Source organism: Emys orbicularis, chromosome 8, assembly GCF_028017835.1.
Source record: "Emys orbicularis isolate rEmyOrb1 chromosome 8, rEmyOrb1.hap1, whole genome shotgun sequence".
Lineage (NCBI taxonomy): Eukaryota > Metazoa > Chordata > Testudines > Emydidae > Emys > Emys orbicularis.
In genome coordinates this window covers 20,291,551-20,317,507 of record NC_088690.1, presented here as the reverse complement: position 1 = coordinate 20,317,507, position 25,957 = coordinate 20,291,551, and the positions used below count along the sequence as shown (strand labels likewise).

The following is a 25,957-nucleotide window of genomic DNA, read 5'->3' as shown; positions in this document are numbered from 1 at the left end:
CTTAACTTGTATGGGTTTACAATCAGATTTTCCTGTTTTAAAAAGTGTCTCTCTTTCACAACAGTTGAGGGAGAAACAAGTGCACGGTGAAACTGGCCCCAAGGTGCCCTCACGTGCATATTGTAAAACACAGTACATTTCCCCCCTTCACTCACTCATAGTAACCTTGTAACAATAGAAACCACACATCACTTTTGCCATTTTTTTTCTTTTTTAAAGCTATAGGTGTCCCTGTAGCAGGACCCATCTGTGTTCAAACACAACAGGGGCTAGGGCAGTTTCCGCTCCAGTGTGGACATGAGTTGGCTGCAACCGAGATCTGTGTGATGAAACATACCAGTGTTCAATCCTATTTATGGTAGTGGGGCGCGGGGCTGCTCCGTGGCTCTTTCCTGCACAGGCTGTGAACACCCTTTAAAAGTGATGGGGAGCCAACTATGAATAACGGTGCTGGCTGCAGCAGCAGGGAGGCTGGGCTTGTGCGGGGCCTTGTTTCCCTCGCAGCAGCACCTTGCTGCCCCGCCAGCAGAAGCACAGTGCTAGGCGCTGGGGGAAGGGGAGGCCTGGCCCACGGCGGTTGCTAGCCTTGCCCACGTGGGTGGCCCTGTTGCGGAGCCATTGCATCCGTGCGGGTCTGGGCCTGCGCGAGACAGGTGTCCGGCCGGGCCCCCGCTCCAGCTCTGCGTTGGTCTCCTTTCGCCACACACCAGCGCGCGTTCACCCCCCACCCCCAACGCACGCGGGTCCTGCGCTGCATCCTGGGAATTGTAGTCCCGCCCCTCCAAGCGCGCGAGCTCCCGTCGCGGTCGGCCGCCTCCAGCTCCCGCGATGCTTTGCGCGCGGCAAACCCCGGCTGTTCCTGGCGCCGGAAGAGAAGCGGGTCTCTTTGGGGCCGGCCATCTTGTGTGGTATCGCGAGCAGGGGGCTGGGGCCTGGGCAGCATCGGAGGAGGATCCCGCCGAGAGGGGCCCATCATGCCCGGACACCTGCAAGAAGGGTTCGGCTGCGTCGTCACCAACCGCTTTGACCAGCTCTTTGACGACGAGTCGGACCCCTTCGAGGTGCTGCGGGCGGCCGAGAGCCGGAGGAAGGAGAGCGGCGGCGGCGGCGGCGGCGGGAGCCAAGGGGGCGGCGGCGGCGGGGCCCGCAGCGGGCAGGCGGCCCAGGCCAACTCCTCTGGCGGGGTTGGCAGCGGGGGCTCGGGCCAGGCTGGGGGAGGCGGCGGCAGCAGCAGCGCGGCCAAGCAGCTGCGCAGGGAGTCACAGAAAGAGCGCAAGAACCCGCTGCCCCCCTTCGCTGCCTCGCCCGGGGGCGCCGGCGACCGCAGGGAGGAGGGCAGCGGGCAGCCCGCCGCGCCGCTTAGGAAGGAAGGTGAGCGGGGACGACGGGCGGGGGAGGCGGCCCATGCGGCCCGCGCCCAAATACGCCAGGGCGGCGGGACCGGAGCGGGGGGAGTTTCAGACGCGAGACATGCGGTAGCTCTCCCTGCCCTGGTGTGGGGAGGGAGGCTGTACCCCCGATGCAGGGTTGAGAGTCTTTAAGCCCCCTTGGGCCTGCAGCTGTGCCGCTAGAAGCGGCGCATCCCCCTCCTGGCCTAGTGAGGGAGAGCTGCCGCCCCTGGGTGACAGCCCGTCACCCCCACACGCGGCCGGCGGCCTGGCAGCACAGGCTGAACATTGGAGTCTCTAAAGCCCCAGGTGGGCCAGCCCCTGCTCGATCCCCACAGAGACACCACCTGCTCCTGGGGGTGGCGGGGTGGGGTAGTTGCAGGCCGTGGTCGCTGCTTCTCTACCCACGTGGGGGGAAGTGAGGCCTGTCGCACATGCTTGTTGGGAAGGAGGGAGCTGCATCTAAGTGGGGGTGAGGAGGTGGACCGAAGGCGCTCTAACCAGGTTAGTTGCTGGGGATGGATGGAGGAGGCTTATGGTGACCCAACTATGCAGGGTTAGGAAAGAGGATTGAGTAAGCCCTGCTGGTGCTTGTATGTTACCCAGTACTTGTGGCCCCGGAGCATTGCACCGACAGACGTTTGGAGGCTGGATGACCCTGTTGACGATACGGGTCTGGGTGGGATGGCAGCCGTGTGTCGGGGAGGCCCGGCACGCTTAAAGTGTTGGGACGGAAAATTATCAGCCGAGTCTGTTTTTCCAAAGGGAGTTGCATCACTTTTCAAAGCACGGTAGCCGCGTGTTAGTGTTAGTGAAGCTGAGCTAATTATACCTGAGCCACGTGCGTTTTCTGTATGTTGTCGATCCCCTTCCCATAACGCAGTAGCCGAAGCTATCTGCCGCCGCCTTCCACTGGCTGGGAAGCTCAAAATGGAGCCGTTTAATTTGTGGTGCATCTAATGTCTTTATTTTTGTATGTTTGGACCCAGTTGTGGTAAAATTTTCATTGTTGAAGTGGGGTACTCACCGAACTGTCAAGAGAGGCATGAGTAAGGAAACATTTGGGAATATGAATTAGAGACTGATTAATAATCGTCTATTAAGTCTAAATTGCATCTCTAAGGACATGTCCCATTTAATAGTAAATTTAACACTCTTCTTCTGGGTTCTTTTCAGTATTAGTTCATAGCCTTTCAGATTCATTCTGAAATACTGTTTTGGTTTTTTTAAGAATAATTTGAATTTGGATTGAGATTAGTAATAAAAGTACATTGTCTTTCAGATGCATTACTATTGAAGTTACATTTATTTGAGTGTATGGTAAACATTTTTATGGACTGTAATAAAGTTTAATTTTTCTCATGAACAAGTGAAGGAATACGAAAATATAGTGACATTAAATTTAATGTCTTTGATTTACTTTTTTATGGGTTGATCCTGCAAATAAATGCTTAATTTTAAGTATGTGTATAGTTCATTGGCAGATAATATGGCACATTTCATCATTAGATCTCAAAGCACTTTAGGAAGGAAATCAGTATCATTATCCCCGTTTTACAGATGTCGAAACTGAGGCATAGGGAGGGAAGATACTTGCCAGGACAGTGATTGAGGGCTATTTATGTACATAAACTTCAGCACATGCATGATTGAAAGATTGTGGCCTAAATTTGTAATTCTCATCATATAATTTTTGAGTGCATTGAAAGTGCTTGGTAATATTTGGATAAAGAACTATTTGGCAAACTAATAAGATAATTACGACTTAACCAAAACTAAATGAGCTCTTAAAAATCTTACTACCTACAGAAGAGTAGAAATAATTACAGTACTAAAGATTAACACATTGCATTACTTTTTCTTAAAAAGAAATGCAATATTGCAATATTGTCTCCGGGTGCTTTTTTTGAACTTTTGGTAAGTGCGAGAATAGCTTTACCAAAATATGTCACTTTAACCAAGGAAATACTAAGTAATTCTGAGCAGTGGAATAACAGGTTCAGAAAATACCAACTGACAGTTACTAACCTGGTAGCTTTTTTTGGAAGACCAGCTATCATAAATTTGCTCTGTCTTCCCTCATGAAATAGATTTTTAAATGTGGGTAATACTCCTGATTAAAGCTACAGAACAGTAAGATTTTGACCCTTAAGACAACTATCATATTAAAAGGTCCTGACTTACTTTTGTTTCTTCCTGACCAACAGGGGCAAGTCCATTCACTGGAATAATAAAGATAGAGGGAGTTTTAAACTTGGCATGTTGTATTAAGGACAAATTCACTCATGATTGTAAGCATGCCTGATTTGCTATAGAACACACATGTTTTATTTCACTTTTAATGGTATTCTTAATTTTATATGCTAGGATAAATTTGTATATTGGTACATGTGTAAATACAAATGCCAGTCATAAATAGGCATAACATTGTCAAAACTGCCTCTCCAATATATTAGTCTCAAAATATAAGAGCTGAAGAACTGCACCTTCAGGAACTCATAAAAAAGGCTGCTAGAAATGAGGATTTTTGTGCTGAAAGCACTTGACTTGGACTTTTGAGATCTAAGTTCAATTCCAGGTTCTGCAACATATGTCCTGCACGGCCTGAGACCAGTCACTTAATTTCTCTTTGCCTCACCTGTGCATCTGTAAAATTGGGATAATACTTCCTTTCCTCCAAAGAGTTCTATTAAAGTAAATCTCAGTGAGTTTAACTTCCATCTTTTCATATGGAAAAGGATTATTTAGCAAGAGTTTTGGGTCTTGAAAACGTGTTTGTAGGGTAAGGAAGTTATTGTTCATTTGTGTGTGTTTGGCTTGGATATCATTACAAATAGCTCCACCCAAATATAGCATTGCTTTTTCTGCAGGCGGTTGGCTTATTATAGAGATTGAAATTTGGCAGTTTTAAATTTGGGATCAAAGACAACATGGCTTGACGCTTATGAATAAGAGCCTACAAAACAGTAGGTTCATGGGGAATATGGCTATTGTTTTCATAGCTGAATCATAATTTTTTAATAAGCTTTTTTTTTTTTTACAGTTTCAGTGGATGTGTTGCTTTTTTTCTAATGTTGATATACATTGTTTTCCTGCTTGTTTTGATTTTATGTTAAAGCAGCTGATGTTTCATGGAAATGTGTTTGTTTTTTTTTGTTTTTTTTTTTTTTTTAAGCCAGCTTTTGTATATTTTTAGCATTCTGAACTTTGCAATACAAAAGAGATTTGCATAAAAGCAGGGTTGCTTTTTCTTTGAGTTCTTTTGTCCCTTCTGATCATAACTTACGAAGTCATAATGGTCTTTGACATAATATAGATTTGATTATATCAATTAACTTAGTTCCACATAAGGAGTGAACAGCAGGAGGATATTAATACCAATAAACAAAGGTTCCTTTTTCATGAAAATAACCGTAGTAGTGTAAAATGGGGAAATGAAATATCTAAAATTCTCTAACTAGAATGTGTTCAGGAGAGAAACATAGAAATCAAGCTGTTTCTGTTGCTTTGAAATGATGTGGCTTGTTATGGAAGGTAATGGCAGAGTGGGAAACGAGCTTATAACAAATTTGTTGTGGTGAACTGACTTTTCATTCTAAAGAGCAGTAAGCTAACTTTTTTTCTAAAAGAACAATACCATACAATTGTCCATTTAGAGTCCTCCAGACATCCCACAGTGAAAAACTGGTGTAATGTCCCTTTAAAAGTGACCTGCAAATGGGAGTGGGGAAAGTGAGCTTCTGCAGGGAGAAAATAACTTATGCTGGTGGCACAAAGTGTTCCTAAAGTTTATAATGGTTTGGGTGAATCCTTCGCTGTCACAGAGCCAGAATAGCTGGTTCTACACCATTTGGTAGGCAGAGGGAAAAGTTTATCCATTGTATATCACAGTGGGGTCTCTGTCTATGAGTAGAGCGCCTAGGCAGCACAGTAATACAAATAACAAACAATATCTGGGTTAGGAGGATGCTTGGTTAGAGCACAGGGGGCCCTGGCAATCCCCAGCCACTTTACCGGTCCTAGGATGAGTGAGGATGGAGCAGAAAGGTGATGTAAGGCACTTTCATCCATCCACACATCAGAGCAGAGCTCCAGTGCATCTGATGCAGATGCTAACTTTCTTTAATGTGACACATCTGAAGCACAGTTGCCAACTTTCATGTGATAAATAAGCACCCTGACTTTCACAATAAGCCAAAAATCAAGCCAATCCCATTTCAAAACAAGGCCAAAACGAGCCAATCCCTAAGAACCCCAACACTCTATGTGACTAGATCTCCTGCAGTCTGGGACTGTGGTGGGCCTGCTGTGCACCCCTGACTCTCTTGACACCCCTTGCCCCTGCTTGCCAGGAGCCAATAAAAAAAAAGCCACGAGCTGCTACATTGTGGTAGTAAAAGGACAAAACATTACTTGTAAAAGGAAATCCTCCCAAACCCCTGGCCATCAGGAGATTGGAAGTAAAACCTAAATGTTAACACTGTATTGTGTGTTGCTTTTGTGCGGTAGTCACAATTTCTTGGTTGCTCAATAATTTGCTGATGCAGATTGTCTACTATTTTAGGTATAAGACGAATTGGCAGACGGCCTGATCAGCAGCAGCAGCCTCAGGGTGAAGGCAAGCCTATTGAGAGGAGACAGGAGAGACGACCGCCTCGTGAACGCCGATTCGATAAACCTGCTGAAGAGAAGGGTGAAGGAGGGGAATTTTCTGTGGATAAGTAAGACTTTTTCATCTTGCAAACAATCTTTGTGATGATTTGGGTCAGTACTCTTATTTCCCTCTACTGGTGTACAAAATTAATAAAATCTTTGAGTTGGTTGGATCAGAATATTGGTATCTTAATTTTGTTAACTTCATCAGAAAAGATTTGTAATCATGCAAAGTAGAATAACGATCTTTATCGTTATTGCATGATTTTGTTTATATACTTGATCCAGATTACGGTGGACCCAAGGTCTAGTCTAAAGACACAGTTGAACTGATTTTAACTAAAGGTGTGGGTTTTTTTTTTGTTTTTGTTTTTTTTTTTAACTTGTGCAGAACTCTGTCCTGACTCTATTATAGGTCTAAATCAGTTTAGCTTATGTCAATTTACAGTTATTCAATTTACAGTCAAAAGCTAAACCTATAGATCAAGTTTTAAGCCATACAGGGGATTCTGTCAGTTTAATTAGAGGTTTTCAAACTGATTTTAGTTAGACCAATGCTACTTGTGTGTAGACAAGGCCTAAGTTATGTGAATTCCAGAATTGTGTGTTTTAAATATAGTGCCACCAGGTATTATAATTTTTAAGCAATTGTACCATAATGAAAACATCATTACTTTTTAAAGAAATAAGCTGGGGGAGAATGGCCATTATTAAAGAGAATATGTGGTTCTTGTGATATTTGTTGTATTGCTTGCAAAAATATGGTTGATTACTAGATGAAATAAAGTATGCAGTTGACTTCTAAAGCATTGTTTCAAGATTTTAGAACTCAGGCTGCATTTAAAGTGCTATTTTTTCATATAGTAATTAGATCATAGTATGCCTAAATGGATGTTTATATTCGACTAACGATATACAGCATAGAGTTTAAAAACAAATATATTGAAAGGCTCTGTGAGCTGTGCTTTACATTTTGGAAATGTAATATTTAATGGCCTCTGTTCTATGATAGACCCGTTATTGACCGACTTGTGCGTGGTCGTGGTGGTCCAGGCGGAAGAGGTGGACGTGGTGGTCGTGGACGTGGAATGGGCAGAGGAGATGGCTTTGACTCCCGTGGCAAGCGTGAATTTGACAGACATAGTGGAAGTGATAGATCGTAAGTCTTAAACTCTTCCTATTGTGTTTTTCTTTAGCCTTTAATAGAATACAAATCTTCATTTGCCTTTGAATTTCTGTATCCAGACACTATTATGTTAACTCAGTTTTGTTAGTTCTCTCTCACATTCCCATTTCAGTGGCCTAAAGCATGAGGATAAACGTGGTGGCAGCGGATCACACAACTGGGGAACCGTCAAAGATGAGCTAACGTTAGTAATCCGTAATTTCTTGAAATTTTAAATTAGAAAAATGTAAACAGGTCCCCCAGTTTCCACTATTTATAAAATATAAAAAAAGTATTTGCCTCTCTGGAATTTGTATTTTTTGGTGGGAGTTTTTAAGTCTCCAGTGTTAGTGGAAACAGCATTACTTTGTTTTCTTAAAATCGGTTTTGAAACCTTATTAACACTTGACAAGCAAAAGGTTACCTAATAACTTGCTAGTAACATTTGAGGTTGACTCTAAGATGTTTTTCTTTTCCACTTTTTGAAAAGCAGTGATTGTCACTTTGCATCATTTTACATCTACACTTTTTCAAGGGCTTCATTGTCTTTCTAGTCCTCAGTTTAATGCCTGGGTCAGTTTTACATTTGAGGAAGAGGCAGGGCACTTGAAGTATTGGGGATTGATACTAAGAGCAATACAAGTCTTAGGAAAATTGCCCAGAAAATTGCAGCAATTGGCCTTCTTAAATCTATAAAGAGACTCACGTTTTTCATGAAATAGTGAGAAAAGCTCAACTTCATGACTTAAGGCTCTGTGTTTGACATGGATTCCATGACCTCCGTGACTTCTGCAGCGGCTGGTGTGTCTTGGCCAGGCGCGCCAGCTGCTGCTGGGGCAGTCTTGGGGCCCCCCGTCCCCCAGCAGCAGGAGTTTGGGTGTGTGGGGGTTCCAGGGCTGGGGATAGAGGTTGGGGGTTGCTTGCCTTTGGGGGGTGAGGGGGCGCTCCCCGGAAGGGTGACAGCAACTCCTTTCCCTCAGCTCCTGCAGGCACCGCCCTTGCAGCTTCCGTTGGCCACAGTTCCCAGTCACTGGGAGCTGCAGAATCAAGGCTTGAGGTGGAGTGGAGGCAGCAGGTGGAGCTAGAAGCTGGGGTCCCTGCTTCCCAGGAGCAGGGTAGGGGAACCAGCCCCCCAGGGCCGCCCTCCCGAATTGCACCTTCCCACCTCTCCCCAAGTTTTAGTCAGGGATATATAGTAAAAGTCATGGACAGGTCACAGGCCGTGAATTTGTTTACTGCCCGTGACCTGTCCATGCCTTACTAAAAATACCCGTGACTAAAACGTAGCCTTACTCATGACTATTAAGTGAGTCTGAGTTAGAGATTCAGTAACATCTTAGTAGTTTTAAACAGTTAGGTGGTGGTTTGAAGAAAAATCTCTTAATTGCAGTGATTTGGATCAGTCAAACGTGACCGAGGAAACACCAGAAGGAGAGGAACACCCACCTGCTGATTCTGAGAATAAGTGAGTACTATCCTTTTTACAACTTTCTTCAATTGCTTCACGTACCATTTTTTCACTATTTTACTTTTTAGTTTCTTGGTTTCTTTGGCCATGGTGCCATTGGCATGAGCTGTTACCCATGGGACCATTGGTATTTCTTCCACAGATATGTAAATGGTCACAGTACTGTTGAAAGACTGGGGAGAAGAGGGGCATGTTCTAAACTACCTTTATTTCTAGATGTTTACATGTTAATGGTTCATCAACTACTAGGCCGCCTTCAGATTTATTTTGCTAGTAATCTGTTAAATTATAGTTTTAATATGCTTCCAAAATAAGATCTTCAAATCAAAACAAAAAAACTTGAAAGCTACCCAGCCACATCTGAGCAGAGTAACTACGCAGGAAGAGATAGTTGGTAGGCAGCACTTCTTTTTACTTTTGGGTTTCCAAAATAGTTGTATTGATGATGGCCAAACTTCTGAAAATATTGCATGTCTCCCCAGTTCTGTTGCTGTGTGTATGTGTTATTTGCAGATAACTTGACTACTTTTAATTTAATTTAACTTAACCCTCAAAGAAAGAGGGAACCAGAGAATTGGAAATCAGTGATTTTTTAACACCTGTTGGATTGGTTGAATAAAAGCAAGTGGCTATATAGGAAACAAGATAAGCAGTAGTGGGACCTGGGATTCATGAAAACGTAATGTGAAACTTTGATAAGATAATAAATGTAGTAGATGAATGAAATGTAGTTTGTCAATTTTAGTATGGCATGTGATACAGTTCCATGTGACAATCTCTTAAGAAATGACAACTGGATTAGAGGGTAACTCGGAGTATACATTTGTCTAAGAAAATTCTAATAAGGGATGTAGTACCAGTCAGTTTTCTCATTAATGACTTTGGGGATAGTCATAAAGAGGAAGGCAAAGTTTTTTTATTCAGTGAGGAAATTTAGATAAGAACAGTCAGACCAAAGGTCCATCTAGCCCAGTATCCTGTCTTCCGATAGTGGTCAATGCCAGGTGCCCCAGAGGGAATGAACAGAACAGGAAATCATCAAGTGTCCTTGTCCATTCCTAGATTGAGTATTAAAGGCCAAATTTTGCCCCTGTAAGGCTGGGGAGACTCTGGTACAGCCGAAGTGCAGTTTGCCCCATGTCCCATGCGTCTCTGTTGTGGTGAAGATCCCCACCTTCTAGGGTGTAGGTGAGCAGAAGTGGGGTCAGTGGATCCACCAGCAGATTTCCCGTGCACTAGGGATGGCAGGGAAGTGCTCAGGATGTGGAACATCTTGATTGGTCCTCCAGAGCCTGAGGCGAGTGTATGTGATGCATTTCCAGGGATTTCTGGCTCAGTCTAACCACTTGCTGCATGCTGGTGTTTTGAGATTTGGCCCCTAAAACAACAAAACAGTAACACAAAAATCTGCTGTGGAAGGGAGACTTACTCAAGGTTAGAGTAGGGATCCACCCAACAGGGAGGGTTTACAGATAACTACATTTTCCACAGTGCTGCAGAATTGAGTATATGATGCACTAGATTCCCACTACCCAAAATGATAAATCAGTTGTTAATATAAAAATGTTCTTTAAAACAGATTATCGCTGAAACACTTGGTGTGAAGTTGGGTGGATGAAAAACTGCATGCTTCTGTTTGTGGCTTTAATAGTAATACCTTTTAAATGTTAACATTTTGTTCTTTACCCAAAAGTAGCTCTTGACATCACTCAAAATGCTCAACTAGTAAGTCAAACACAGTTTTGGAAAAATCAGCGTTGAGAGCAATAGTATGATAAACATATTATTGATAGATTATTTATTTAAAATTACATTGATGTAATTGGAGTTTTGATACTGAGTCCATTTCTACTTGTTACAGCTGTTTAAACAGTTTGTCTGGTTCATGTTGAAAATCATTTTTACAGTGTGAATCACATGGAAGTCTTGCATTTGCCTCCCAGAATTGCATTCAATATATACTTTATAGGAAAACAATTATGTTAAACTAAAACCACTAATTTCAATAGCTGTAATGTTAAGCATATTTTGCTGGGCGTGTTAGAAGCTTAGTTTGTCATTATTAAAGCTTGTGTTAAAAATGAAGTGTTTCAAACCAAAACAGACTAATATTACTAATATTAAATATGTTTAACAGTTGATCAAACAATTTTTGCTTCTCCTGGAAGTTATTGGAGTAATATCCTATTCTAGCATGCGTCTGAGTAGCATACTAGTGTGAATCTCAGGTGAGCTGCATTTAGTGGAAATCAGGTTTCCCCTGCAGCATGGAGTAGCTTAGGTACCTTTGAAGCAGATCTGGAGTATAGAATGCTAAAGTAGGAGAAAGAACTCTAGTAATTTCAATTTGGACAAGTTTAGGTAAAAGATGGGTGGGATAGAAAATAAGAAAGTAAGTTTGCAAGCTCACACACTGCTATACATCTTCAAAGAGCAGTACACACATTTATTAGTGTTCTTATTGAATTAGATGTGTTTCTATTGAACCATGGGGTGGTTTACATAGAATTTCACCCTAAATTTGGAATAGCAATTTGTAATCTGTTTAAATAGCATGTAGACACTTTCCATTAGTAAAATATGCAGAATGCCAACAGAAGGGACGTCCTTAGCCAAATGGGGACAAATAGGTAGAAGGTAACTCAGGCATTGGACAGTAAAGTTAACTGTGGATGTTAGTTTACATAAGCTTCATGGAACAGATTGGAAGGGAAACTATCCATTGGGAGGCTGCCCCCACCACCTGAGACAGCATAGAAAGTAGCATGGAAACTGGGAATCATGCAAAGAAGAGAAGAGGTGGTTGGTCAAACAGGCTTGAGTGGGAGCATAAGATAACTGGATGAAAATGGAAATGATGTGGGTAAGTGGGGACTGATGTTGTGTTCTCACATAAATAGGGCTTCTGTTTGTACAGAGCTATATATATCTTGGAGTTTACACTGAACTCATTTATTTACGTTCGATTTATTTTAAATGTTTGTTCAGCACTCTGGAAGCATGATCATACACTTCAACATTATTTTCCTTGATGTTCTTTAAACTATCAAATTAAAATTATTTACCCCTTGTTAATGAGAGAGCTTTATAGAAAGCTCTCTGAGGTTTTTAAAACTTTAGAATGAGGTATTTGGTAAACTTCTTGTTGGAAATGGAGACTAGGGAGGCAAAACTAAACAAATCCAAACTACTTTGCCGCTAATTTATTATTTTGTTTATTCCTTTGGTTGTAAGTAAAGACCTTTGAATTCAATTTTCTCCTTCTGATTGATCTCATATTGAAGCCACTATGGCCGTATGATATGCCACAACTGATTATTTCAGTGTAGCATGAACTAACAGGAGAGGAATATACTTGAATTGAGAAAATTCTGGCTTGAGCGCTAATAACTTCTAAAGTCCCTCTTTAGGCATAAGAATGGCCGTACCGGGTCAGACCAAAGGTCCATGTAGCCCAGTATATTGTCTACCGACAGTGGCCAATGCCAGGTGCCCCAGAGGGAGTGAACCTAACAGGCAATGATCAGGTGATCTCTCTCCTGCCATCCATCTCCATCCTCTGACAAACAGAGGCTAGGGACACCATTCCTTACCCATCCTGGCTAATAGCCATTAATGGACTTAACCACCATGAATTTATCCAGTTCTCTTTTAAACGCTGTTATAGTCCTAGCCTTCACAACGTCCTCAGGTAAGGTGTTCCACAAGTTGACTGTGCGCTGCGTGAAGAAGAACTTCCTTGTATTTGTTTTAAACCTGTTTAATACCAGTAGGCACATCATGACCTACTGGTATTTGTTAGAAAAGGCCAGTGCAGTGACTTACTGTAGCTTTTTGTATTGCTAGAGAATTTTCCAGTGCTGGAGGAAGAGACTAGTCTCTTGTTGTGTATTTTATTTATGAGGTGCAAAGCTGTCTGATTCAGTGGCAGTATGTATTACATCCAAAAAACCTACACTAAAAGAACATTAAGGTTGCAAAATCAAGCTCTCAAAATTAGAAAATGCCAGAATTAAGGCTGCCTGTGGAACCTTAATTTGGTGCTCTTGTGAGTATGCATTATGAAACAGTCCTTACTTACAAGAGCACACGACCTTTGCTTCATGCACGGGACAGACTGTGCTCTGGGGGATGAATCAGGGGTTTGTAGTTGTCTGTAAGGACCCCTACCTTGTTTGTAGTGGAAGTTGGAAGATGTACAGTGAATGAGGCATGGAACTGCAGGTAGAGAAAGGATGTGGTTAATACAGTTGAAAGCCACCCTGGAAAGATAGGTTCTATCCCTGCCTATGCCAGAGAGGAATTATATGATTCTGGGCAAATCGTGTAAACAAAAATTTTCATAGGCAGTCCTAGGTTTCTCATTTTCTGGTTACCCCATGAGACACCCAGTGTCTGAGTTGCAGCAATTGTGAGCACTTACAACTGCAACTGTTGTAAATGGGGGCTCTCCTTTGAATGTATAAAGTGCTATAAAAAACTAAGTAATATGAAAAAACAGGCCTTAAATGTAAATGAGGTAATACATTAAAATAAAAAATTAAATTAAAATTTGATGCCCAAAATTAGTTTACATTTCTGACAATTTTGGCTTTAATCTCTTTCTCAATGGATATAATGCTTACCTCACTTCACATGAGTGTTGTGAAGATAAAATTATTCATGTTTGTAAAGCAATATATTATCATAAGCACTATAGAAAGGGCCCAGAAGAAATTAATGATACTGTTTTCAGCACAGGGTTTGGATGAAGATAAAAAAGAAATATTGAATAGCTTCCTTATCAGTGAGTGCTGTTCATCCTGTGTTGAATGAGGCTGGGTCATATGGGGGAAAATATGTGATCATGTAATTAAAGACAGTATCATCATGCATATGCACGAGAGGGGCTAATGCTGTACAAGCAAACTTAATTTTGGAATTTCCTAACTTTTGAGTGCTTGACTTTGTGACGTTCATGTTCTTTTAACATGATTTCTGGATGCAGTTTCCTAAGTGGTGTTTTTTTTTTTTTTTTTAAGTTTAAAACTTGAAAGAAAAAAATCATGTGGAACTATATTGATAACCCTGCCCGTGGGTCATCAGCAGGTTGGGATCTTTAAATTCACAGTAGTCCTCTACTGCTTGAGCTAATAGAGTAACTGTGGTAATGGAAGAAGGTTGTGTACCTGCCATTAGAAGGAGATGGGGAGACACTTTGCTAGTGGGTTTCAGAAAGTTCACTCAAGAATAATTAAATCAATTCTAGGTTCTCTAAAGGCACATCTACACTACAAAGTTAAGTCAACCCTACGTTAGGTCTCCTTACAGCACCACAGTAATTACTGCAGTTTTTCACGTCCACGCTGCCGTCCTTCTGTGTGTGGTGTGTGTCCTCATTAGGAGTGCTTGCACTGACTGAAGAGGGGCAGTGTGGGGGGCTGAGAGCCTGGGCTCTTGGCTCGGTGCCAAGCTCCAAGCCGGAAGCTTGGCTGCTACCCAGGTTCTCAACTCCCCATGGAGCTCCCAGTTGGAGGCCAGCTACTGCCAGGGCTCTCAGCTCCCCACTCCCTGCGGCAGACAGTTACAGATGCTGCATCACCAAAACTACATCAACCTAAGCTGTACGCCTCTTGTCGAGGTGGATTTACTAGGTTGGTGTAGCAGGCAAGTTACGGTGGCAGGAGGAACACGGTTGTGTGTACGCTTACATAGTTAAGTTGATGTAAGCATGCCCTAAGAGAGTGTGCTTTAGTGGTTACAGACCCTTTTGCCCTTGATCCCCCCCCCAGCGTCTACCTGCCACTTCTGCTCCTGTCCCCTTCCCTGCTACTCCTTGTTGCCTCTAGTCATCTTCCCTATGCTTTTTTCCTATCTGCCCAGCATCACTTCCCTTATCATCCTCTTCTGCATTTGAGCTTCTTCCTTTTCCATCCATGCTGCGTGGGCACCAGGAGGGGGTAGTATTGAGGGTGCAAGGCAGACATTCCTGTTTTTTAGTTCCAGTGCCCCTAGAGGCAGCATGCTTAGTTGCTCTTTGGGGATGGCACATGCAGTCTGATCTCAGGAGCTGTGTCTTTGCTGAACATGTGCAAACTGAGATATTTTTGGAGGCTTATATCTTTCCACATCTGTGCAAATTTTCAGAGATGGCAAAAGGCATCCTGAAACCTGGGTGATCCTCCTTGCCAAATTTCAGATCCTTCCTCCAAAGCATGGAATAGTAGAGCTTCTTAGCAAAGTAGCTGAAAACAATTTTTTAAACATGGACAAACATATTTTCCATAACCTTGTTCTTTGAAACAGCTGAACTGTTTCAGCTGAGTACTTAAGTCTGAGTCAAACTTTCTCATTTAGTTGATGCTTTTATAGTATTTTACATATGCCTATGTACACTGTTCTCCCAAGAAGTCCAATGAAATGTAAATACTGAATGTTAGTGGTATAATTTGCCCTATATAAACATACTAGGTGAAATAGGTACAGCATTGTGTTCTCAGTATGGGTAATTAGAGCACAATCTGTTACTGAACACAGTGACTGAGTATTTAAAAGTTACAAAATAGGGTGGTTTTTTTTGGCAGAGATCAGAGACACTTAGTGAGTGAAACTGCAATACTTAGGAATCAGATCTTAAGTTGTTTACAATTATTGTTTCAAGGCAGGTGAGACTATAACTGTGATCTGGTGGAGGTGTAAACCATTTTGTGCATTTTAAGATTAGAAATTGAATGAAGAAACAATTATTAAAATACGTATTTGAAAAATGGCCAAGACTGAGAACAGCATATGATCGTGTCCCTCACTTAATTTGCTTGCCATCCCAATCTTATTTTCATCATCTGCCAGGGGACATCTGAAAAACTGATTCCATGGCAAAAGGTAAAAATCTCATTTGCTGTGAAAAATAGCATTAATGGGTATAGGAATACATAGGGCCTTACTAACTTGAAACTGTTTACTGTGCTATACTCCCATTTTGTTGTTCAGAGGCACTTTGCTCTGCTGTTGCTGAGTTTTTATTTGTTGGTTAGGGTGGACATCCCATCTTACTTTTGAAAAGCAACACACCCTTTCTGTAGGGCAGAGTTCTGAAGATTTTCTACTCTGTATCCTAATAACTACTACTAAATCTTTGACACAATGAATTCCCCTATATTCTGATACTGATGCACTGTTTTTGGATTTGCTATGCATAGTTATTTAAAATATTAATAGAAATTAAGTAATCATAATAAAAATGAATTTCATTCAGAGAGAATGAGGTGGAAGAGGTTAAGGAAGAAGGCCCAAAAGAAATGACCTTGGATGAATGGAAAGCTATTCAGAATAAGGATCGTGCAAAAGTTGAATTCAACATCCGTAAACCAAATGAGGGTGCTGATGGGCAATGGAAAAAAGGATTTGTTCTCCATAAGTCAAAGAGTGAGGAGGTAAAGTAAAACTTAATGGTATTCCAAAGTGCCTAGATCTCATGCTGTTAAAATATATTTACTGTTTGACTTGCAGATTTTATTTCTTGACGTGAAGATTATGGCAATAAAATTGCTGTTTAAAAGCAGGAATAGGGTGCTTTGCTACTAACATTTTTAAGCAGCATAAATAAAACCGTTTAGTGCAGTCAGTTTCAGCTACTGGGCTGTCTCTTTTTAGCTTAGAGGGTATTATATTTTTATCTACAAAAGTAATGTGTTAAAACTGGAGAGGTATTGCAGTTTTGATAGGTTCATAAGGAAGTTCTTTTTGAGCATTTAAAATAAAACCTTACCTTATCAACATGCAAGTCAAATTATAGCTTAAACTTTGAAAGGCATTTGATCAAGTATCAAATAATGCATTCAGTAATTTTTTATTGTTACTGTCATGCCCAAAGGTCTCAGTCAGGATACGAGCTCATTGTAGTAGGCCCTGTACAAACATGTCTGAACATATAGGCCCTGTCTGTAACATCTAATTTCATAATGTCAGTATCCTGATGTTTTGCAGTGCTACCTAGAGCGCCTGTAAAGAATATTAAATTAAAGAAACCACGGAGTACTTGCTATTTTTCTGTAATGTTCATTCTAGTAACTGTTTTATGAACCAGAAACAGGGCAATCCAGTGTTGTGAAGAATCACAGTATCCAATCCCCACAATATCTAGCAGATTATCGGACCTCGCACACTGGTGTTAGAAGCTTCACAGATGCAAATTCCTTTGAATTTGCTTCCTCTCCTGAAACTTAAACAGCATCGTTTTCTAATGCAGACTAGCCAGTGGTTTAAAACAGCTTTGCAAACAGTCGTTAAGGGGCTTTTTAGTTGGTCTTTGTTTTAAATATTAGCTTCAAAAAAGGATGAGTGACGTGGTCTGTGACAAGCCAAGGATCTAGAACTTTGTTCCGTAGTTTGCACTGACTCCCACTAAGCCAGTAAATTGTAATTACTCTCCTTAGTTTTTCTAATTGGATAAATCGATGCTCTCAACTTTTTACATCTGTCACTTTTGTTAAGTATACATACCTAATTTATTTTTCATAGAATTTAAACTACATGTATGGATAGATGAGCACTCTAGCCGCAGTTCGTCATCTATAAAATGAGGGTACTAATACTAGCCTCTTGTTGAAGAGTACATTCTGAGACTAGGCAGTACTTGGATAATACTGTGATTGTGGCTATATAAGTGCTTAGATCTGTGTGCTGTTACAGACTCAGTACTTGCCATTTTACTTAAACTAAAGAATATTTAAAATTTGTCAATAAAAACACTTGAATGTGCATGGCATCAGTAGAAAAGACAGGTTTTTATTTTTTAGTTTAAATTTTGCCTCGCAGTATAGAAATAAACAAATTCACTCTTCTGAAAAGCCTTTTGGAATGACATCATTGGGAGTCCGTATTTTATGGGGAAAGTAAGTTGTAAGCTGCGGCAGTGACTGTCTTTTTGTTATGTGTTTATATACTGCCCAGCACAGCGAGGTTCTGATCCATCACTAGGGCTCCTAGATGCTACAGTAACAAAAATAAAAAAAATAATTTCCTGGGTTAATTTGTTTCTATAAGACCCAGCTCTTGCTAGAAAGGCGAAGTGGAGAATGATGAGATTATACTAAGAAAAACTGACTTCCAAGGCATATAGACCATATAATTCTTTCAGAGAGAGAGAGAGAATTTTCTAATTGCTGTTAGATAATTGATTTTTTATTTACCTATATGTTTGTGTGTTAAGACAATCTAATATTGTTTTGGAAGTTTAGCAGCTCTTGAAGTCATGCAGACAGTCTGGAACCTTTTTCTCTAAACCAGATCAGTTTGGCATCTGGCCAAGGAGACTTGAATTTTATTGTCTCCTCTAAAAAATAAAATAAGGATAAAATACTGCGGCAATACTGTTGAGCACATGCAAAGGTATATACATACTAATTAAGATAAAAGATATGGTAACTGTCTTATTTTCTGGAGTTGCAATTTTTAATTTTTAAAAATTTATATAAAGACTCTCAGTATTTCAGCTCAACAAACGCCTCTCCCCATCCGTATTGATTTGTCATTGATTCAAAGAAGGGAGGTACATTTTTATTAGCTAAATATGGAAAGGGAGCTTTTCATAACATAGAAGTCCAGAATAGCAGTTGCATGAGCTCTCTACCAACAGATTGAGGAGTACAATAATCCAAAAGTTGTCAAACAGAATCCAGAAATCGATATTTCTGGCTATTTCCATTCCTCCTTCTTTCATACCACCTGATCAACCATGAAAGCATGAAATCTGATGATGTGATATGGAATAATTCACATTTAGGCCACTGGTGCAAACCTTGCTCTGATCGATAGCAATCAAAAGTTGCCATGCAATAGTGGTTTGGCTTGTATATAAGTTTGAGATTTCAGTCCAGGTCCTTCTGGACTGTTGTGGACAATGCAGATGATCACAGTGTGCCTCAATTGATAGTCTCAACAGAGTAATCAGGCATTGAATGGGCTTAGTGATGGAACAATTTTCAACCCTTCAAATACGTTTTGAGATAATTGGTGGGCAAGTGCCACCCGGAGTCTCTAAGGATAGAGGACTTAAGTGTCCAGTGCTCGCCATCTGCCTTAAAGTCATGAAAGAATTGCCCCCCATACCAACCTCAATTTTCTTGTTTGCTGTTTCAAGGAGTTACAGCCAAGCATTTATCTAGCTGTTTTATCCTTTTCAGATTTTCCATGAAACAGTAAAAAAAAACAACAACGGGTGGTTGTCTAGTAAAATTCACTCAAAAGTGTCTCTCATTGTTAGATTTAAGATGAGATCTGTTGAATTTTGGGAATCTTGATCCAAATCCAATAAAACCCTTTCCAGGTACACATTAAATTGGATTGTGTGACATAAAACAAATCTCAAATGGTTTCCCTTCAGATTTGTTTTACTGAGTCAAATACACAAATTCTGTTGACATAGCTGAAAAATCAAAATGTAAATGGCATTGTAAAAAGGATTTAAAGTTTCAGGTTTAAATAATTTTAGTGGTGAAAGACTTGCTGGCAAATCAGTCCATATCATACATGGTTGCTATACAGATTGTTTGCTATGCTTCCAAGCTTTCTTGCCTGTCCTAATTTTCATAGTGAGAGATATAGTGTGATGGGAGGTACCTGAAAAAGCTTTAAATTGTTTGTTGGAAAATACCTGAGATCTTTGAAAATTCAGAAAACTGTAAGTCCTCTTTGTAAACTTTTTCTGGTTCTTTTTTTTTAATGACCCTTTGTGAAAAACACAAGATTTCTTATATCAGCCTTACAGTTGGAACAGTGACACACAAATCCAAACTATGTTTAGATATTTTTTTACCGGATGAGCAATACTTTAATATACCAGCTTAGGTTCTTATACTGTACAACTCACTGTGGTGGCTGAGAACCTGAGATGTGAATTTGCATCTTTGTTTCCTCACTGGGTTTGCAGTTGTGGTATTTTAAATTTGACCACTGTTGAATCAAGATACGTCACTCCATGAATCTGCAATTGTACGCAGAGTTTTTCTATTTGTGGGTACTTGTGTAGCCTTTTGTTGTTTCATGTACTCAGTGGCGTATGTATTCAGCGGGTTCACTTAACCTTAGTGTCTGGTATTTCTGTATGTAATGGAGTCTCATTTCTTCCTTTTGTTTTTATCCCTTTGGTGTGGACACACAACTTGCATCAGACAAAGGGGATGACAGAAATGCCGGGGAGTCCGCTGGAGTCAAATGAGGTACCAATCCTTTATAGCTGTAATTAGTGATATTTATCGTATATACTCATTCATTAGCCCGTTCGTTTATAAGCCTACCCCCCAAGATGGTTACGTAAAAATAGCAAAAACTGTATGTCCCTTTCATAAGCCGACCCTATATTTCAGGGGTTGGCAAACTTTGGCTCCTGGCCCGTTAGGGTAAGCTGCTAGCGGGCCTGGACGTTTTGTTTACCTGGAGCATTCACAGGCACGGAGCCCTTCAGCTCCCAGTGTCTGCGGTTTGCCGTTCCCAGCCAATGGGAGCTGAGGGGCTCCATGCCTGCAGACGCTTCCGGTAAAAAAAAAAAAAAAAAAGACAATGTATTAGATATTCAATTCAGTGATTCCAAAGAGTTTAAAATCATCAAATTTTGGTGTCGACCTGTTTATAAGCCAATCCCCGCTCTTTGATGCGTCACATTTTACCAAAAATATTCGGTTTATGAACGAGTATATACGGTATGTTTTGATGTGACCTCCTTAATCAGCTAATCATTATATGAAAACATTTATATGCAAGGAAATTAATAACAATAGAGCATATAATATATGGTGTATAACTCTTCTGTCCATGCCTGGTGCCTTGCTGTGTATCATGAAACGGTCATACATAACTAGAATGTTTGCTCCCCACAAAATTACAACCCTTTTGCTTCCTAAGTGTCTGCTTGTCTGCTTCTTTCATAAGTCCCTCTTACTTTTTTCATACCACGCCTTATACACAGAAGCCACCTCCCTGAGATAGTCCATAAAGTTATTTTTCACAACCCACCTCAAGAACCACTTCTACCATGATGCCTACAGGAAATCATCAGCTGATAATGGCGAGATAGTGCCAGAGAGAATTGCTGTTTGTTCGTTCATACTTAGAATAGCTTTCAAAATGAGGTGGAAACATCAAGCCATGCATAAAATGTGCCCGTGTAATCATATGTTCTTATTACTATTGCCCTCATTTCCCTCCTGTTTTTTTACTCTTTTGTTAGTTTGTCTTAAATTAGATCGTAAGTTCTTTTGAGCAGGGACAGTATCTTCATACATGTTTGTATAGAGCCTAGCACAGTGAGGCCTTCCATGATCCTCACGGTGGGGCTTTTATGTGCTACCCCAGTTTACTAAAAATAGATTCATTTTCTGATGTGTTATGCAGCCTCTGGTTGTTCAAGCCATAATGTATATTTATTGCAATAGTTGAATCATCTCCTCCTTCTCTCCCCCCCTCCCCCCCCAAAATCATAGTAGAAAATAATCGGTCTGAAGTCAACAAACATTTATTTTAACTTCAGCGAAAAAGGGGGGATTATGTTCTCTTTGAAATTAAATTAAATTATTTAATGTTAACTGACAATTGCTATTTATGGCTCTTTATTCTGATAAAATCTGTTTTTGAATAAGCTGACTCTTTTGATAAAACTAATACTTCTGGTAGGCTATTAAGTTTTCAGTTACAGTAAGTACATTTCAGGAAGCCAGCTCAAAAAAGATGCATGTAAATGGCTTTGTAATGTTGATATAGTTTTCTAGACTTCCCACTGGTTTTGTTTTTTGTTTTTTAATGATTAATTGTATTATGCATGTGTTTGTTAATAACACCCCCAGCCTTACTGACTTGCCAATATACATTTTGGTACTGGTACTTAGGATTCCTCAACACAATAAATGCTGAATACCTTGGGGGCCAACTAGCTCCAGAAGATTTTTTTAAGTATGCACTAATATGGCACAAGGTTAGGGCTCTTGTGTAATTTTCACTATAGCTCATGATACCAATTTGTTCTTTTTTAAGCATGGTATGTTCGCTGCCATCATGGTTGCAGTATATTGTGCGTACATCTAATCCATTGGCCATTTGGGGCAATGGTATGGTGGGTGAAGTACTATAAAACTTTTTTTCTTGGCTTTAGATAGTGCAGAGGGATATGCAAATAGAGAAAGTTAAAAAGCAGTCATGTTAAATATGCAAAGGTTATCGACACTCAATGAATAACAATTGAAATATAGAACTAGCAGGAGTCCTGGAAGAGGAAAGAGAGAACAATAGAAAATGAGATTCAGTATTGCCTTTTTATTGTTCTTAGCAAGAAAGATATGGATGCTAAGTAAATTCTTTCAGTTCTGTTTTCAGAAAAGCTAAATCAGCTCTTGTTCCTTTAATGGAATACAAGAAAGATCTAGGAATAGCCCAGTGTGTTCCATTTAAAGTTCTTTTGGTAAATGTTTCCTTTGCTGTAAGCTAGCTTGTATGTTAGTGGAATTTCTGTATTATTCAAACAAAGTTGATATATTTCTCATAAGGAGAAGAACCTGCTGGTTTCTTGATCTTAGACTCTGAACCTAGCATACTTATGTACTTGCTTAAAGCTAAGCTCATAGCTAAGTGATTGTAAGAGCAGGGCCTTAAATCGGAATTTTTTTTAAGTGGTGTGGTGGATGCTTTCGTTTTAATTTTAGGCTCATGCTGAAGACTCTGTAATGGATCATCACTTCCGTAAACCAGCAAATGATATTACGTCCCAGCTGGAGATCAATTTTGGAGACCTTGGTCGCCCCGGACGTGGTGGCAGAGGTGGTAGAGGTGGCCGGGGGCGTGGTGGAAGGCCCGGACGTGGAAGCAGAACTGACAAGGTAAGTAATCTGCTTAGATCCACAAATTATTTTCTTTTAAACAGTCTCTCTCCCAGCAAATTGGGTTAATAGATCATAAAGCTTTTCCAGAAATCTCTGCCATTTTTAGATAAGCTATTATTTTTAACATGAGCAGTTAACCACTGCAACAGTTTACCAAGGGGTGTGGTGAATTTTCCATCACTGACAATTTTTAAATCAAGATTGGGTGTTTTTCTAAAATATATTTTCTAGGAATTATTTTTGGGAAGTTCTGTGGCCTGTGTTGTACGGGAGGCCAGACTAGATGATCAGTGGTCCATTCTGGCCTAGGAATCTGTGATATATGTGTATTCTTTTTATAGAGATCATTGTTTTAGTAGTCCATCCTTCCTCCTCCTGTTGGAGCGGAGAAAGAGCTTGTCACAGCTAGGAAACACATAATCAGCACTTTTGAGATACTTAAACTGCACAATTAGCATGTATCCCTGTAAGTTTCAGGTAAATTAGTTTTCTACTAGAACTTAAGGATGCAACTTGGCAATGTTTTCATTATTGGCAAAATTGACTCTCAAATGTTAGTATCTCTCTACAGGGATTCTTTCAGGTTTCATTATAGGTTACACGGTGCCTAGGAATGCTTTGTCATCTCTGATTGTCTATATTATCCCTGACACACAATTCACAGTTTATGGTTGCATTTTTTCCATTGACTCAGACATGTTCCAGAAGATGTAAATTTTCCTCTAGAAAAGTATGCAAAGTTAGCAGACTGTAGAAACCAGGTCTTCATGTTTTCACTTAAAATACTTCTTAATTCCCTCTACCTTTTCTTGTCCTCGGTAGACTTCCGTCATTACTGCTTTAGTAGTTTCTATTTTCCTGGTTTCTGCAACAATTCTCTCTTACTAGAAAGCGAAAGCACCTAGGGCTTGTCTGCATTAGAAGAACTGTACCAGTGTAACCCTAAAGCAAATCATCCCTGCTATAGATACAGTATGAGCAAGTTGAGTTGGTCATTTAACCAATTTAAGTGCATCTATGCTAGAGGTTTGCACCTTTAAATTTATTTAGTTGCAGCACTGGTGCAATTTTTCAAATGTAGGCCAGCTTGTAGTCACTCCTTATTCAAAATACCTTGCTCACTTGCACCACTCACAGAAATCTGGTTTTCTTTTCTCTTCTGCATTAGCTCATCTTGGATGTTTAGATTTAGTAGTTGGGAAATGATTCTACAAATGCTGTTGAATTGGTTTTTCTTTCCTTAGAATCACACCCAAATCACACCCAAAATCCAGGTATTTCTTGTTCTAACTTGGTACTCCAGTATGACATCTAATTTCTTTGACTGTTTTTGTGATGGCATTCTTGAAGGCTTTCAGATCTTGCAGCTATTTTGTGTTGACTTTGTGTGTTTCCTTCCAGTTGGTGAAGGAGTTTGACGTGATCCACACACCCAATCAGGTTGGTGATTTACAATGATAGTGTTTTGTTTATTTTACCTTTGAATTAGGCTAGTCTATTGTGGAGACAATTGGTTTCTGCATGGATTGGCTTTTATGGCTTATCTTTTTAGTTTTGATGGAATGGAAAAACGGGAGGGCTAGAGACCTGGCGTAGCAGATCCTTGCCCCACTGATGTCCATACTCCCAGCGATGGAGGGGGGTGTGTGGGAGTGGGTGTGTGTGTATGTGTGTGTGTGTATGTATGTATGTGTGGGAGTGGGTGTGTATGTATGTATGTATGTATGTTAAAAAAAAAAAAATAGGGGACTGCTTTCTTGCCTCAGTCTTATATTTGGATTTTGGCATTTCTGCCCTTTCTGTTTGTTTGAAATTCCTTCTTGCTTGCAATTGCAGTTGGGATTTTTGGAACATTTGGGTTGAGGTTGAAGCCTCTTCATTCCTAATTTAATCATTACATCCTTATTCAGATGCAGCATAGCAACCTTCATAAAAGATGGTTGAAGATGTGCTTAAGGGACTCTTCAGTTCAGCTTTAGCTTGCCAATTGTTGCTTGGTGTATTTCAACTCTAGTATATGTTAGCACAGGTTTCCACTTGAACTCAGACTTGGGTTTAACAGAATTCTATTCCTGAAAAACTAGTCTTATTTAAATTCTGTGAATTCCCAAGAAACTTATTTTCCCCCAGTTCTATTGTATATCTCTGTGTTGGCATAAACAGTTACAGATTTTAAAGTGACAAAATATTTACATTTTCATCTATGAATAAAAACTATACATACAGTCAACAACACTGTTGTGACCCATCCCTTCATGCCATGACAAGACTTAGAATTTGTGTCAATATATGGCCACATCACAGGTTGTCACTTCGTTCATGTCTAAGGCTGTACTTCTAATAGAATGGGATCAGCCATATGCACGCACGCACACACACACACACACACACACACACACATATACACGCACACACACACTTTTTTTTATACCTTTTGAAAAACACATGGCACTATGAGAGAGATGTACTATAACTATAGTGATGCCCAAAATGGATAACTGAATAGTGGAGTAGCAGCAGTAAAATGTTAGTGTGAGAGATCTGACAGTACTTAGAATAATTCTCAGTGTGATTTACTGTGGAAAAAATCATAGGAAATTTCAGTAATTTTATTTTGACTGTTTTATATACTATTTTGAAAACCCATTGTTTGGCATTTTAGCCATTTTCTTAACTTTAAGCTTCCAACTTGCTAGACACAAGTGTATCATTATGCATAACATTAAAAAAGACGAAAAGTGTAAAGATTAAAAACTTTGTGGTTCTCCAGTTAATTTCTATAATATGTTTTTCTTTCAGTCAAGTGCTTCTGCTCCTGATGTAGATGACCCAGAGGCTTTCCCAGCTCTGTCCTAAACTGGATGTCATAAGCCACCTCTGCCCCCTCGCTGGGCCCTCCTCTACGAGGCTTGCATGCTTAAGGATCCTAAACAACTAAGAAATTTAAAAAATGAGACTGTCATTCATACCATTCACACCTAAAGACTGAATTTTATCTGTTTTGAAAATGAACTTCTCTCGCTACACAGAAGCAACAATATGGTAGTCAGTTTTGTATTTAGAAATGTAATGGTAGCAGGGATGTTTTCATAATTTTTTCAGAGATTATGCATTCTTCATGGATACTTTTTTGTATTGCTGCTTGAAAATATGCGTTTCCAAACTTGAAATATAGGTGTGAACAGTGTGTACCAGTTAAAGCTTTCACTTCATTTGTGTTTTTTAATTCGGGATTTTAGACATTTTCTCCAAACTACAAACTGGTTTTTAAATATTGCACACTATTTCTGTTTCCTTTAATACCTACTTAGCAGATTTTTATCAACCCATGGTCAGTTGGGATACGTAGAATTTAATTTGGCAAATTGTTAGTACCATGTGGAATACTATTCTGGAATACTTTAATTTAGTTTTTAATACTTAATTTCAGACTTGG

General features: G+C 40.1%; 1 protein-coding gene across 2 annotated transcripts; it reads left to right on the top strand.

Moving 5' to 3' along the window:
- The first annotated feature begins 861 nt into the window (after positions 1 to 861).
- Positions 862 to 25,715, top strand: SERBP1 (SERPINE1 mRNA binding protein 1). Of its 2 annotated transcripts, none has more exons than XM_065409238.1 (10): positions 862 to 1,371; positions 5,953 to 6,109; positions 7,054 to 7,200; positions 7,340 to 7,411; positions 8,597 to 8,671; positions 15,909 to 16,086; positions 19,825 to 19,872; positions 22,345 to 22,518; positions 23,923 to 23,961; positions 25,321 to 25,715. In XM_065409238.1, exons 1-10 carry the CDS (start codon positions 975 to 977, stop codon positions 25,375 to 25,377), a joined length of 1,344 nt encoding a protein of 447 aa, XP_065265310.1. In that variant the 5' UTR covers positions 862 to 974; the 3' UTR covers positions 25,378 to 25,715. The 2 variants fall into 2 exon arrangements, with proteins under 2 accessions (XP_065265310.1, XP_065265309.1); XM_065409237.1 differs by having other exon boundaries at positions 7,316 to 7,411.
- Positions 25,716 to 25,957: the final 242 nt, after the last annotated feature.